A 12,909-nucleotide genomic window follows, 5' to 3' on the forward strand; every position below is an offset into this window, starting at 1 on the left:
CAGATATCACATATGTTATTCAACAAATATGCCTTTACATGCATGATCCTCGAGAGCCTCACTTCACTGCTCTCAAACACATTTTACAATATGTACGTGGCACAACACATCATGGGTTACAAATTTTCACATCTCATTCGCGTGACCTCATTGCTTACTCAGATGTCGACTGGGGCGGCTGTCCCGTCACTAGGCGTTTCTACCTCGGGCTTTTGTGTCTTCCTTGGACACAACATTTTATCATGGTCTTCTAAACGCCAAAAATACCACATCACGCTCTAGTGCTGATGTTGAATATTGAGGGGTGGCTAATGTCGTTGCTAAGACATGTTGGATTAGCAACTTACTTCTTGAGCTTCATCATTCACCACATTGTGCTACCATTGTTTATTGTAATAATGCTAGTGTCGTTTATATGCGAATCATATTCATCAACAACGAATAAAACATATTGAGATCGACCTACACTTTGTACGTGACGAGGTTGCCACTGGTCAGGTTCGTGTTCTTCATGTGTCTTCTAAGTCTCAATATGCTAATATCTTCACTAAGAGTTTACCATCTACTTTTTTTTGTTAACTTTCGGTCCAACTTGAACGTTCGCGATGCCATCCTTGTTCAAGTTGCGGGGGCCGTTAGCATATTATATTATTATTAGTATTTATGTATAGCCTTTAGCCCATACGTGGCTTCTTATAGGATTGGCCAAATCATTTTGAATCATGCTTTGAATTCATTAATTATTCCATTGAACACAAAACATGATATATTTGTAATAGTGATAATCTCCCATACGTATGACTCTTTTGTCGGTCATAAAATAATAGACACATATCAACGGCAGAAGGTTTAAAGTTTAATGATTAGTATTAATAAAGAGCAATATAAAATTATGAACCCAGATAATTTTGAACAGTTTTATTGGGCAATATTTAAAACTGCAGAAGTCCAAATTCTAAGGGTTGATTATGTTTAGGCTCGAAAGTCTGAAAACAATGGGCTAAAGATTACTTTATCATCCTAAAGAAAGTTGGGCTTCAACTAAACCACATGACGCATGTATATTTTGTTTGCACGTCAAGTCAACTAATACTCAAATATAATTTAAGTTAGCGTTTTATTAATTAATTGGTAAAGTAGAAAAATAGTTAAAATGGAAACAAGTATAAATTGCCCAGCATGTATGGTGACAACATCAATAATTTATTTTACTTAAAATAGTTAAATTCTTGTTTTAATAATATAACTTTATAATCATATTGCTGGAAGTCACACATCGACTTCAACATACAATGCATGAATATATATAAATTGATAACATATGTCACTTACTCATGAAACTTGTTTGTAATAACGAAAAAGATCATATATAGCAAACTCATGTTGATAGATAGACCACAAAAATAATATACTTTAGTTTTCATCATGTCTAGATTCTACATTTTGTATGATACTAAATTAAGAAAATATACTCTTACATTGGGATGTAGCCTAAAGCACTTAAATGTTTAAATGGATGGAGTCAAGATTATTCATAATATTATTATACAAAATATATAATAATAAAAGTCGGAAGAGTAACCACCTCAATTGTTGACGAGGAACGACCCACACAAACTATCCATCACTGCAAACTGCATATTCTCTGATGGTTTCCAATGGCGTTTCCTTTGATTTATGAACCAATTGTTTATCTGTTTTTGATCCAACCCTGTTGATTCCGCTAACGCAATCTTGTCTGCTTCCTAATGTATCAACGTACAGCCAAAATAATAAGGGATTAATTTTATGTTTTTTTTTTTTTTTTTTAATTTATTGAAAATTAAGTGGTGAATGAATTCTTACAGTTGGATAAGGCCATCTATAGTGAACGTTCCACCAATCAAGGAGTACTTGTCTTGCTTCTTTGGGTAATTTCCCTTTCTTTTTCTTGTTGGAGAATTCATGCTTGAGGGAACTTATATATTTGCTGTATTTACGTAAAAGTTTTTCTTTCAGAGCTCGATCTTCATTTGTCCAGTTGGATTTTGGCACTTCCGACTCCCCCCTACTTAAATCTTCCTCTGATCTCTCTGCGCTTTCATCTGCTACCACAAATTAATTGGTAATAATATGTCATATATATATGTGAGCTATGATAGCTAGCAAATGTTGTTACCTTTAATTTACCTGTTTATCAACAAAGATAAGAGTAGTTATATATAATTATCGCTTCTCTTGCATTAGGAGAAGAAACACTAAAGAAAATGAAAATGAACAATCAACTTGACCTACTCTTCCCTTATTACAGTTTTACTTCTATATATGTCAAGTTAGGATGATCATGGGTCGGTTTTTGGCTAAATAGAACCTAAACCATAGAATTTAAAGTTGTTTTTTCGGTTTTAAAACCCATATGAGTTTGGTTTCTATATGGGTCGGTTGTTCAGTTTGGGTTTTATGGGTTTTTTAGTTTTGAAAATGTGGGTTTAAGATTTTGTGGTTTTTCTGGTTTTCGAGTTTAAACCCATTGAAAATATGTTGTTATAAATGGCATCATATCCAATTTAAATATACTAAAATAACTAGGTAAGTGTAATGGTAGTTTGTCTTATAAAATAACATAAATCAAACAGAGTAACATAGTTAACATATTTCTTAAACATAAAATATGTATAATAAATATAAAAATAATATTTAGAATATATATATATATATATATATATATATATATATATATATATATATATATATATATATATATATATATAGTGGTTGGTTTTTAAGCTATGAGTCGGTTTGGTTTTATTGGGTCGGTTTATAATACAAACTTGAATCAATATATCAATTTTTATAAAAATTCAAACCATTTTCATCATGTTTTCGGATTCTTGCTTTTGATTTTGATGTTTTTATGATTTTCGGTTGGATTTTTTCTCATCCCTATGTCAGGTAAAAAGAAGTAATTTTATTTAACATGTGAATTGACAAAAAGACCCTTTGTATCCACTTAAGGCCCTAGACTAACTTGTAAGTTACAACAACCCTACAAAACTCCACTTTAACCTATAATTAAGTCAACCGACATTCACATTTGGCTAAACATTCGAGCCTCCACCTCGAATTGGGTACTTATAATTTCATTCAACTTCTAGACCTCCACCACTTGATGCTACTGTAGTGCTGCCAACCTCCACCGTTTGGAGATTCCCCCACCTTCTCAGACATAAGTGAAGAACAAGAACGTACCCTCTCGGAGGACCATCGACTTTCTCACGTGACACAAATCTGTCCTCACCAAAGGGGAATGGAACGTCAAAGTTTCAGTAGAAAACTTTATTTGTAGAGCTAGCTAGTATCCCTTTTTGATTTCCAACCCAAAAGTAAAGAACAATTCAAAGAAACAAACCAAATTGAAATGTTCTTTCTTACCCATATTGAATGCTAGCTAGATTCCCAAAAAAGCGCACCAAAACATTTATATGGTTCTTTAGATTCAGAAAACTATTGCTACCTTTCATTTTGATCGAAAATACTCCCTATGCAGTAAAAATTTATCATCACCCAGTTGTAGAGTTCATCCCTTTGATTAAACCTCTTAAAACACAAGGAAGAACCCGTGAGAAGTCACTGTGTTCGATCATAATTTCCTTTTCCTGACCCTGATACAAATTTGTTGTGCTAAATACTAACATGTAATGAAACTGTAAAATGGATCAACAATAACTATTGAACGAAAACAAGCAAATTACAGCTTCTAATAGTCTTCTGCCTATGCCTACAGAAGGAGAAGAAACAAGAAATAAACTGGAAATAAACAATATAATATTGGCATACTCTTCTACATATATGTTATCATACTTTGATTGCTATCTGTGTCAAGTAAAGAAGCCACTTTATTTAACACGTAAATTGACCAAAGCACCACTTATTTTTACTTAAGACCCTAGACTTATCCGTAAAGCCTACATTATTTTTGTTAATGAGAACAATGATCATTCATTGTCCTTTACGGATTGTAATTGGTTCCTCACGTGCAAAGTTAATAAAAAAAAAAAAAACAAACATAAACTTGTCAGATGATCGCATACAAAATGCAGCTGGGGGTGGTTAACTGGTTATGATACTCTAAATGAAGTATAAATTCTTTCTAATATTGCAAGGCCATAACAATGAAAAGTGTGAATGTTAATTCCAAAATTTTAAATTATGATTACCCAACTACAGTTTTCTCTTTTAGTAATGGTACTACTATTACATATCAAGCTCCTTCAAAAATTTAAACCAGTTCCACTTCTCAGTTCTCACACTTCTAGGAACAATATGTATATATATCGTGTATATGTTTCTGCATGTTTATGTTTATATATGCATGTATACATATATAATATATAATATGTATATAGAGGACAAGTAAGACCTAATTAATGGATCTAGTGGCAAGCAACTCCATATAGGGTGGTACAAATACAATAGCTAGACTTGAATGATTCCAGGGATGTGAAAACACCAAAGGCTGAGTGGCCTGGGTGTGGGGTCACAGTAAAAGAAAAGAATACTGACTCACGTCTTTCACTGTAAAAAAATAAAATTAAAAAGATAAGAGAAATGATAATACAAAGGTTCGTTGTGTCGAATCGCAAGCAGAGCCCAGAGCCTGGTGTGTGAGACTTTCCATGTGTACGGACTTGTGATAAATAAATGAAAAGAAGAGAAAAGCCAGACAAGGGAGATAACCCGCAAACCACGCACCAACCTGGTAGTGCCTCTCTCTTTCCCCTTTCTTTCTTTCTTTTTAGACTAATCACTTACTAAAAGTACAAACCCTAAAACGTAAAGTAAAACCACATGAAGTTTACGAAAGACTATACAGTCCGTACATATTTGCAACTTTTATTTTTATATATTATATATGTGTAGGGCAACACTGACAAGCCCTTTATGATGTTTGGGAAAAGGTTTCATATTCACTTCACTCCTCCCAGCTAGAGTTTACAATAACAACTGTTTCAAAAGCCTTCTTTCCTCAAGTACGAATAATTGTATCTCACTAAAATTTAATAATAATCCAAAGAACCCCCTATTCACAAGAATTGAAGAGTATTTTATGTAATATTTTTATAACGGCATGTCACCCTAACTAGAAGATTTTGGGATTCAAATCCGAGTATATCTATAGAGTGTTTAAATCTCAAATAACATATCGTGTTATCAACTATTACAAATAGGCATCTTGTTTTCGTAATCAATTAAGTAGAAATACTAGATTTTTGATTTGTTTATCTCACATACTACTTAATCTACTAATAAACTAAACCTTGTAGGACAAAGGGCCGGGTCATTTAGGTGCTATTTGTTTTTTCTTAAAAAATCTCTTCAAAACTCTTATTGCTGCGCGGCGCAGCACTTTTTGTCCCGCAGCAGTTTGTTTTTCAGAAGTCTTCGGGGCTTAAAATCTCTGTCCGTGTGCTTCTTGGGGAAGCAATTGTTGTACCTCTTCCCACCCCTTCAAACCTAAACCTAAAAAAATCTAATCCCAAAAAACAATCGGCCCTTTTTTTTCCAAAAATCTAACAACGACGTGTGTTGTTTTTTAAATAAGTGTCCATGAAGTATATTTAATATTACGTCTATGGTCATTTACTTATATATTATATTCTATTTTCATCTTTTTAACATTTAATACATTAAATTTATATCTCTTTAACTATTTTCTCCCATTTGATTTACATAAGTTAATTCATTTTAATGTTGTTTTTTAAATTAGTTTATTTTAAATTTTTAATATCTGCAGCAGTCTGCAGATGTTAACAAAAACAAGCACGCTTCTTATTACAGTCTGCAGCCATTTGGTCCACCTCTTCTGCTGCAGAGGTTTGCAGAGATGGTCCGCAGACTTTTTGAATTTTTGCTTCGAAAAAACAAATAACACCTTACCTTTCTTTTGATACACAAAAGTCAAGAAAAGAAAGGTTGGTTTTTCATTTATAACCTTATTTAATTAATTTTATTGTTAACAACATTTAATATTTCCTTACTCTAGTAATTGGACGCATTGCCACATTTATACTTAGTTTACCAAACTAATACTAACATAAACAAAATCGAATTGAACTATTTGTTTAACATTTGAGATATTTTATTCCACATAATAAAAAACAAAAAAGGACAATTTAACCCACTTGATGATTAATGCTATATAGATGATTCGACCTTTAATAAAGCATGCGTATGTAGTTCCAATTGGGCTTATACTTCAGACATCTATATTTTACATTGACAAAGATGGGCATCTTGGATGACTAAGAATGATGGTTTGAATCTCTATATTTTATATTGATTAGAAAGATTGACATCTTGAATGACTAAATGATTTAACATGATGAAAGACAAAAGCTTTTTTAGTTCATTTGAGTGGGCTTTTGGAGTTTTCTGAAAGTTAGTTCTCTATATGAATGACAGTAGCCATATACTTAATTAAAATTAAAGTTTATCTTTGGTTCACTTGATATCTAAGAGCATACTCAACTCACACTAGAGAGTTCAATGACAGTTGTCTCAGATGCTAATTCTAGTTATTTTTTATCATTGTGAGATGCCGACCATCCTTGTACTCAATAGGAAAAAAGAAAGTTTTCTAATTCTTAAGTAAATATTATAAATTAGTTTTGGTATTTTTTTCATTGAACTTTCTAGATTTCAATGTATTATAGAAAAAAATAATAGAGTTATATGGAATGCAAAATGATAATGTCAACTCTATTAAAATAAATGCATTGTAGACTTAATTGAAATTTTAAAAATTAGTAGTAGTAAAATGAGGCAAAAGTCAATACTAAAACATTGTGCTTTCTTTGCTTTTAGTTAATTTCTTGAAAAAGAGATCCTGAATTTTGGGATTTATTTAATAAGATGCAGTATGCATCAAAGGGATTCAGATTCTGAATAGACTATACAACTAAATGGGAAAAAGAAAGTTGTCAAAGGTAGACAAGATATTGGGAAAACCAACATGATTTTTTTGAGAAGCTCACTATTGTACTAATTAAGCATGACATGATTTGTAAGGTATATAGTATTTTTTGTTTCTTATTTCATGAAAGGAAACTTCACAAAAAATATTTTGCTTTGGGGTACAAGATCTTGAAAATGAGATTAATCATCAACTTTTCTATGATAAGACTACAAAATGGTATAGTGTTCTTGTTTTTCTGTCTTACCTTTCTCATGTAATTAAAAAAAACAAGCAAACTACTATAATAGTGAAACAATACAATGATGCATGATAAAAAAAAATGTAGCCAACTAAAACACCTTTTATTAAGAAATTTTAGCATATCATTGTTTAGTAAATTTAAACATATAAGTTATTAATTGTTTGATAAATTCAAGCTGAATATAGTATACTTAAGGTTTAGCTGTGATTGACACGATGAGTCATATTATTTTATAGCTTTTATCAATTTTTAAGTTGAATAATGTATGCCTAATGCTTGTAATCATTAGAAAATAGATCTATATTGACATGTTAAAAAGGTCCATATAGACTACTTAAAATTTACTCCTTTTGTACTTAACTACTAATGCAGACTTCAAATTACTATATATAATATTCAAATTCTTTTTTAAATTTAAATATTTTCATCTTCATTATAGAAAAAACACAAAGAAAAAGTAAATAGAAACAAAAATACTAAGTGCCACTGTCATTGTGGTCACCATTCATATTCCCCTTTTATGTCTACATCTATATCAAGAAGAAGGAAAAGTAGAGTTCCTAATAAAACAAACTACCCAAATCACATTCAAAAAAAAAAAAAAGAAGAAGAAGAAGAACGAGAACACCTAGTATTGAAAACCCTAGCTATTCTTAAAATTCAAGATTTGGGCAAATGCTCCAGTAAAATTATCTTCCTACATCTTTAATTAATCATACCTTTGTTTCTGCACATATATACTTAATTAATACAGATTAACTTTAATTTGAACAGAGTATAATGTATTGGAAGGGGCTTTCTTATACGTCATATTGTGAATTCTCGGGAGCTCTCGATTGCTTTGAATGAATTGCTATATCATATATCCGGAAAATTAAAGTAAAAGATGTTTTTTTTTTTTTTAAAGCTAGCTAGCTAAGGTGACTGCTTAAATTTTATGCATGTCTAAAAATTTTGTACAAACTTATAGGAATATTGAGTTCAAGATATCTTACATACATTATATTTAAAAGTAATACACAAAAATATATTAAATTAAATATAGAGCCTGCTTCCTAATCCTAACTCGAATTAATCAAGCCAAATGCACAATGAGTCAATGACAATACATCTATCCAACAGCTTGAAGTTGATTAAATGTACCCTTTAAGGTGCATCATAAATAAATTTAATAAATAGACTTTCTTATTAAGATATATGCTAACTTACAAGATGAATACCCTACTATATCTCATTACTATTGTTTAAAGTTTAAACCTCCTCATGTGATTGACAGGTTGTTTGATAATTATTGATTAACTTAGATTTAATTAAATCAATATCTGATTGAGTTAGACCAAACCTACTTATCAGACTAACTAAGAGACATATAAGAGGTTTCTAATTATGGTTCTAATCAGGCTAGACTTAACTTTTACAAGACGAGTAAAATACATGTTAACTATATATCAAATTTAATTTGACCATCATAACCAAAGTTAAGTTTAGCTAATCACTTGATAACAAACCCGAATTAATATACAAAGCTCGACTTTAATTTGACTCGATTATTTACTTTAAAAACTTCCTAAATCCGATTCTTCTCCAAATAAGAAGGCCTACTAGTAATAATTCAAGGGAGTGGGTAAAATAGACAAATTAAAAAAATAAATCGTTCTTAAAATTCGGCATGTTAATTACACATTTATAAGAGTAATGATCAATATTAATATTATTATTCTACTAATACAAACATGACAACATATAACAATAATTTCCTTAAATTAGACCAAATATTATCACAATAATTTATCAATTAATCAAAAGAAAGTTGTTAATATGTTTTTAATTAAGCATAATTAATCATTTAAATAGAATTTAGAGATGACAAAGAATTAGAGTGATTTTTGCATTTTGCCAGAGTGGATATGAAATCAATCGGATATATTATCCATATATCCTAGAACAAGTTGGGATTTCGAGGTGAATGGACTGTTTTGCAAAACAAACACACATCAGACTTCGAATATGAAAATGAGTGAAGGATCAGGGATAACCAACGAAATATCTAAAATCAGACCATGAAAATCTCACTCGGAAGAAATATAATTCGCTACGCTAGGGTTTTCCTGATTCTTCTTCTTTCTTGTTTCGCCGTCGGATTCAAAATGCCGCTACAAAAGATATCCGGCGGCTCCGACGCACATACTTTCGGCGACACCGTATCGCCTACCTCCATCACCGCCTCCCCTTCCCTCGGCGGCGGAATAGAGATATAAAAAGGGTTTCCGGTTGGATAAATTATAGTATATATAATTGACTATGAGACGCATAGTAAAATAATAATAAACCGTGGGACATGAAAATGATGAAACACACACATAGCACGAGATTCCATGACTGGAGGAGAGAGAGAGAGAGAGAGAGAGAGAGAGAGATAGAGACCTGTGTGGTAGGTTATAGAAGTTCCCTTGCAGAGATTGGTGAGTTGAGTTTGCATATTGTTCAAAAACGTGGTTGCTTCATCGAAAGGTCTTGCCAGATCCGATCTGTACTTATCCAGCATCTCACAGTAAGTTTCCTTCAAAAGAATCACAAATTGATCGAGCAATCAGCGAATGAAGAAATTAATTACAAACACACGATCGACAGTGACAGCAATTCGACTCACCATGAATTCGTCGAGCTCGGGATCATCGCCCAGACATGAACAGGCGCTGGATCTCCGGCAGAAATCATTATCGCTGAAAATTTCATCAAACAGGTTCGCGATATCTGGTGGAGCTCCAACCTGATAAGAATCAAACACGCACTAGTGATTTCTTCTTGACGTGTGACGTATTTGATTCTTCAACGAATCTTAACCCTAACAGAAGGTTCGTATAAATTTATTCTAATCAGAACCTGTTGAATGTGAGTTAAACTCCCAGTTAATTACTATAGATTAAACGTTTGAAGATCTTCTGAGGACTCGGAATATCACTGATCAAATTATTCAAATGCGTATTTTAAAAACAAGCAGGAAATCGCGCGGATTTCAAAAATTTTGCAAAACTGAAAATGAATATTGTGATTGTGATTTACGTTCTGCAAGCGATTAAATACACAACAAGCACACGACATTGCTACGCAGCTTTCATGTCTGTTTGAACGCAGATCCAACTGTAACTGAAACTAACAGTGTCTCTGTACTCAGAGGAAACAGATAAACTGACCGGATACATATCATACATACGTACACCGAATACATCACATATACATACATAGACACATACGTGTAAGCACTCAAGCAACTCTCTCTCTCTCTCTCTCTCTCTCTCTCTCTCTCTCTCATACGTATACAGACATACCTTTTGGCAAGAGATGTAAGCTTGGAGCAGCTTAGGATATAGAGGATGCGACATGATCTTGGCTCGATTAGCGCTTGACAAATCTTCATCTAATTCTTCAGCTAATCCGTTGTTATTATTCTTATTGCTACTACTAGTTTGAATATTGGAGCCTGATCCAAACACTGCCGGAATAGTCCGTTGATGGCGAACGTCCGGTGCCTGATCATCAAAAGCGTGATGGTAATTCTCTCTCGCCGTTTCTGCCGGCGGAATTTGCTCATGGTAATTCATTAATCCGTACATTTCCTCCATTATCGATCAATAACAGGTTTGTACATGGAATTAAGATATGGATTTGAAGAGAAAGGTTGGGGGAATATGATCGGAATTGGAGGGGGCAGAGAGAGAGTAGGAGTGTGAATTTAGCGTACAAACAAGATGAAAGAAAGCCCCAGCAGCACCTGAATGTCTGGTCTCATCTATCATCATCATATTCATCATGCACCATCCTCTCCTTCTTTCACTTCTATCCTTCCTTTTTTGGTTTAATCCACGCTCCCATTCCGCGCGTTGCTTTCTGTGATTGAAAAGGTGGGACCGTGTCAGTTCTCATCCGTTGGATGTGCTTTCTATGTAACCAACGGAGGTTTAGAGTTTCGATACCGTGTTTAATTAGTATAATAACAAAATAATTATCACCACCTTAACAAAGCCTCAAGTTTCATTTGTTAGACATATTTTTTTAACTAAAGGGCTTCTAGCTTAGCGGTATCCGATGTTATATTTTCTCTTTAAGGTTGAGGGTTCAAGTTCCGTACTGGACATTTGTAGATTTAAAGAGTAAAATCGAATAAGGTTGAGAGTTCAAATCTCGTACTGGACATTTGTGAATCTAAGGAGTAGTTTAGAAATAGTATATATAAATTTGCCGTTTCAAAAAAAAAAAAAAACTAGTCTTCAAATTCAAATTTAGTCTTACTGGTTTGGAAAAGGAAAATCGAGTGATCTAACTCATATAATCGATTATTTTAACAATAATAATGATTAATTTATAATTCTTTTTCTAAAAAATATCATAAACTTCGGAATAAAGCATTCGGGACTAGCAGTATGCATTCCAGAGCTTCTGATCCAGAATCTGTCTCCATACATTGCCGTTGAAAAAAAAAAGACAAATCTTCAAATTCAAATTTAGTCTTACTCGTTTGTAAAAGAGAAATTTTTTTTGAACGGCAGATTGAATTAAAAGCTAGCGAAAAACTAGCTGAACCACAACAAAACAATTAGTTCATGACAGAGTTTTTCAACCACTCAGTCTAATTTATACTAGCCTTACGATTCCTAGCACAATACCAATTAAAAAAGAAAGAAACAACAAAATCAAACAAAACTTCCTTTTTCATCTTCTTGTTCCCAAACAGGATATCATTTCGAAACGTCCACAGCACCAAAAGCAATGTAGAGCACATTGAATTCATAATCAACCTTTTAGATCGCACCATCGTCAACCTATCAACCCACTGCAACTGCTCTTCAACACTCAAAAACGAAGGGATGTGAAGGTCCACCCACTTCACCACCTTAAGCCAAATTTGTAACACCACCGTACAACTAAAAAACAAATTATTTATATCCTCCCAAGCCTGCTGACACACCGGACACAGCACCGAAGCAATGTCTAAACCCCTTCTATCTAAGTTATCTCTCGTAGGAATTCTATTTAGCACCACTCTCCAAATAAAAATGTTAATTTTAATAGGGAGGCACTTATTCCATCTATTATCCACACCAACTGAAGGAAGGATATCCCGATCCAATAAAAGTCGAGTCTCTTTCACCAAATACGTATCTTCGGAACTAATAGACCAACGCCAAGAATCACTACTAGCTGAAAGATGCACCAACTGCAACAAAGTCATCAGATAAAGAAACTGATCAGCCAAGACCCCACCATCAAAATTCCAAACCCATTGAAACCTCCAATCTTGCCCATCCCAATAGTCACTAACCAACGCACGCATCAACATTACTAGCTACAACACAGAGACGAGGAAATCTAGCTCTAAGCATAATGTCACCACACCAAACATCATTCCAGAACCTAATACTTTGGCCATTCCCCACCTTCCTACATATAGAGTCAATCGGAATTAAGCCTCCATTATGCATATCCCAAACCGTATTAACAATCCTCATCCAAACTCCCTTCTTTGGTTTGGACCGAGAAGCCATGAAGAACCCTCCATCACTCCCGTAACAACTTTTAATGAGGTCCACCCAAAGAAGATTATGGTTGTTCAAAAACCGCCAACGCCATTTATACAGCAAGGAGTGATTAAACGACTCCAAACTACCTATAGAAAGGCCACCATTCTTTTTATCGTTTAAAACCATCTCCCATT

General features: G+C 33.2%; 1 protein-coding gene across 1 annotated transcript; it reads right to left on the minus strand.

Annotated features, from left to right (window-relative positions):
- Positions 1-1,383: 1,383 nt before the first annotated feature.
- Positions 1,384-11,012, minus strand: LOC145114900 (homeobox protein knotted-1-like 2). The gene is made up of 5 exons (XM_079051020.1): positions 10,526-11,012; positions 9,847-9,966; positions 9,621-9,756; positions 1,846-2,084; positions 1,384-1,745 (listed from the first exon to the last, which is right to left on the minus strand). Exons 1-5 carry the CDS (start codon positions 10,817-10,819, stop codon positions 1,587-1,589), a joined length of 948 nt encoding a protein of 315 aa, XP_078907146.1. The 5' UTR covers positions 10,820-11,012; the 3' UTR covers positions 1,384-1,586.
- Positions 11,013-12,909: the final 1,897 nt, after the last annotated feature.

The sequence above is a fragment of the Lactuca virosa genome, chromosome 5, assembly GCF_052849685.1.
Source record: "Lactuca virosa cultivar CGN04683 chromosome 5, Lactuca_virosa_CGN04683_v6, whole genome shotgun sequence".
Lineage (NCBI taxonomy): Eukaryota > Viridiplantae > Streptophyta > Magnoliopsida > Asterales > Asteraceae > Lactuca > Lactuca virosa.

Excerpts from the sequence above, each read along its gene's own strand:
- LOC145114900 (XM_079051020.1), bottom strand. The coding sequence starts at position 10,819 with ATGGAGGAAATGTACGGATTAATGAATTACCATGAGCAAATTCCGCCG. Across the intron at positions 2,085-9,620 it reads TTCTATAACCTACCACACAG|ATGAAAGCGCAGAGAGATCA; the intron begins GTCTCTATCTCT and ends TTGTGGTAGCAG. Across the intron at positions 1,746-1,845 it reads ATAGATGGCCTTATCCAACT|GAAGCAGACAAGATTGCGTT; the intron begins GTAAGAATTCAT and ends TTGATACATTAG.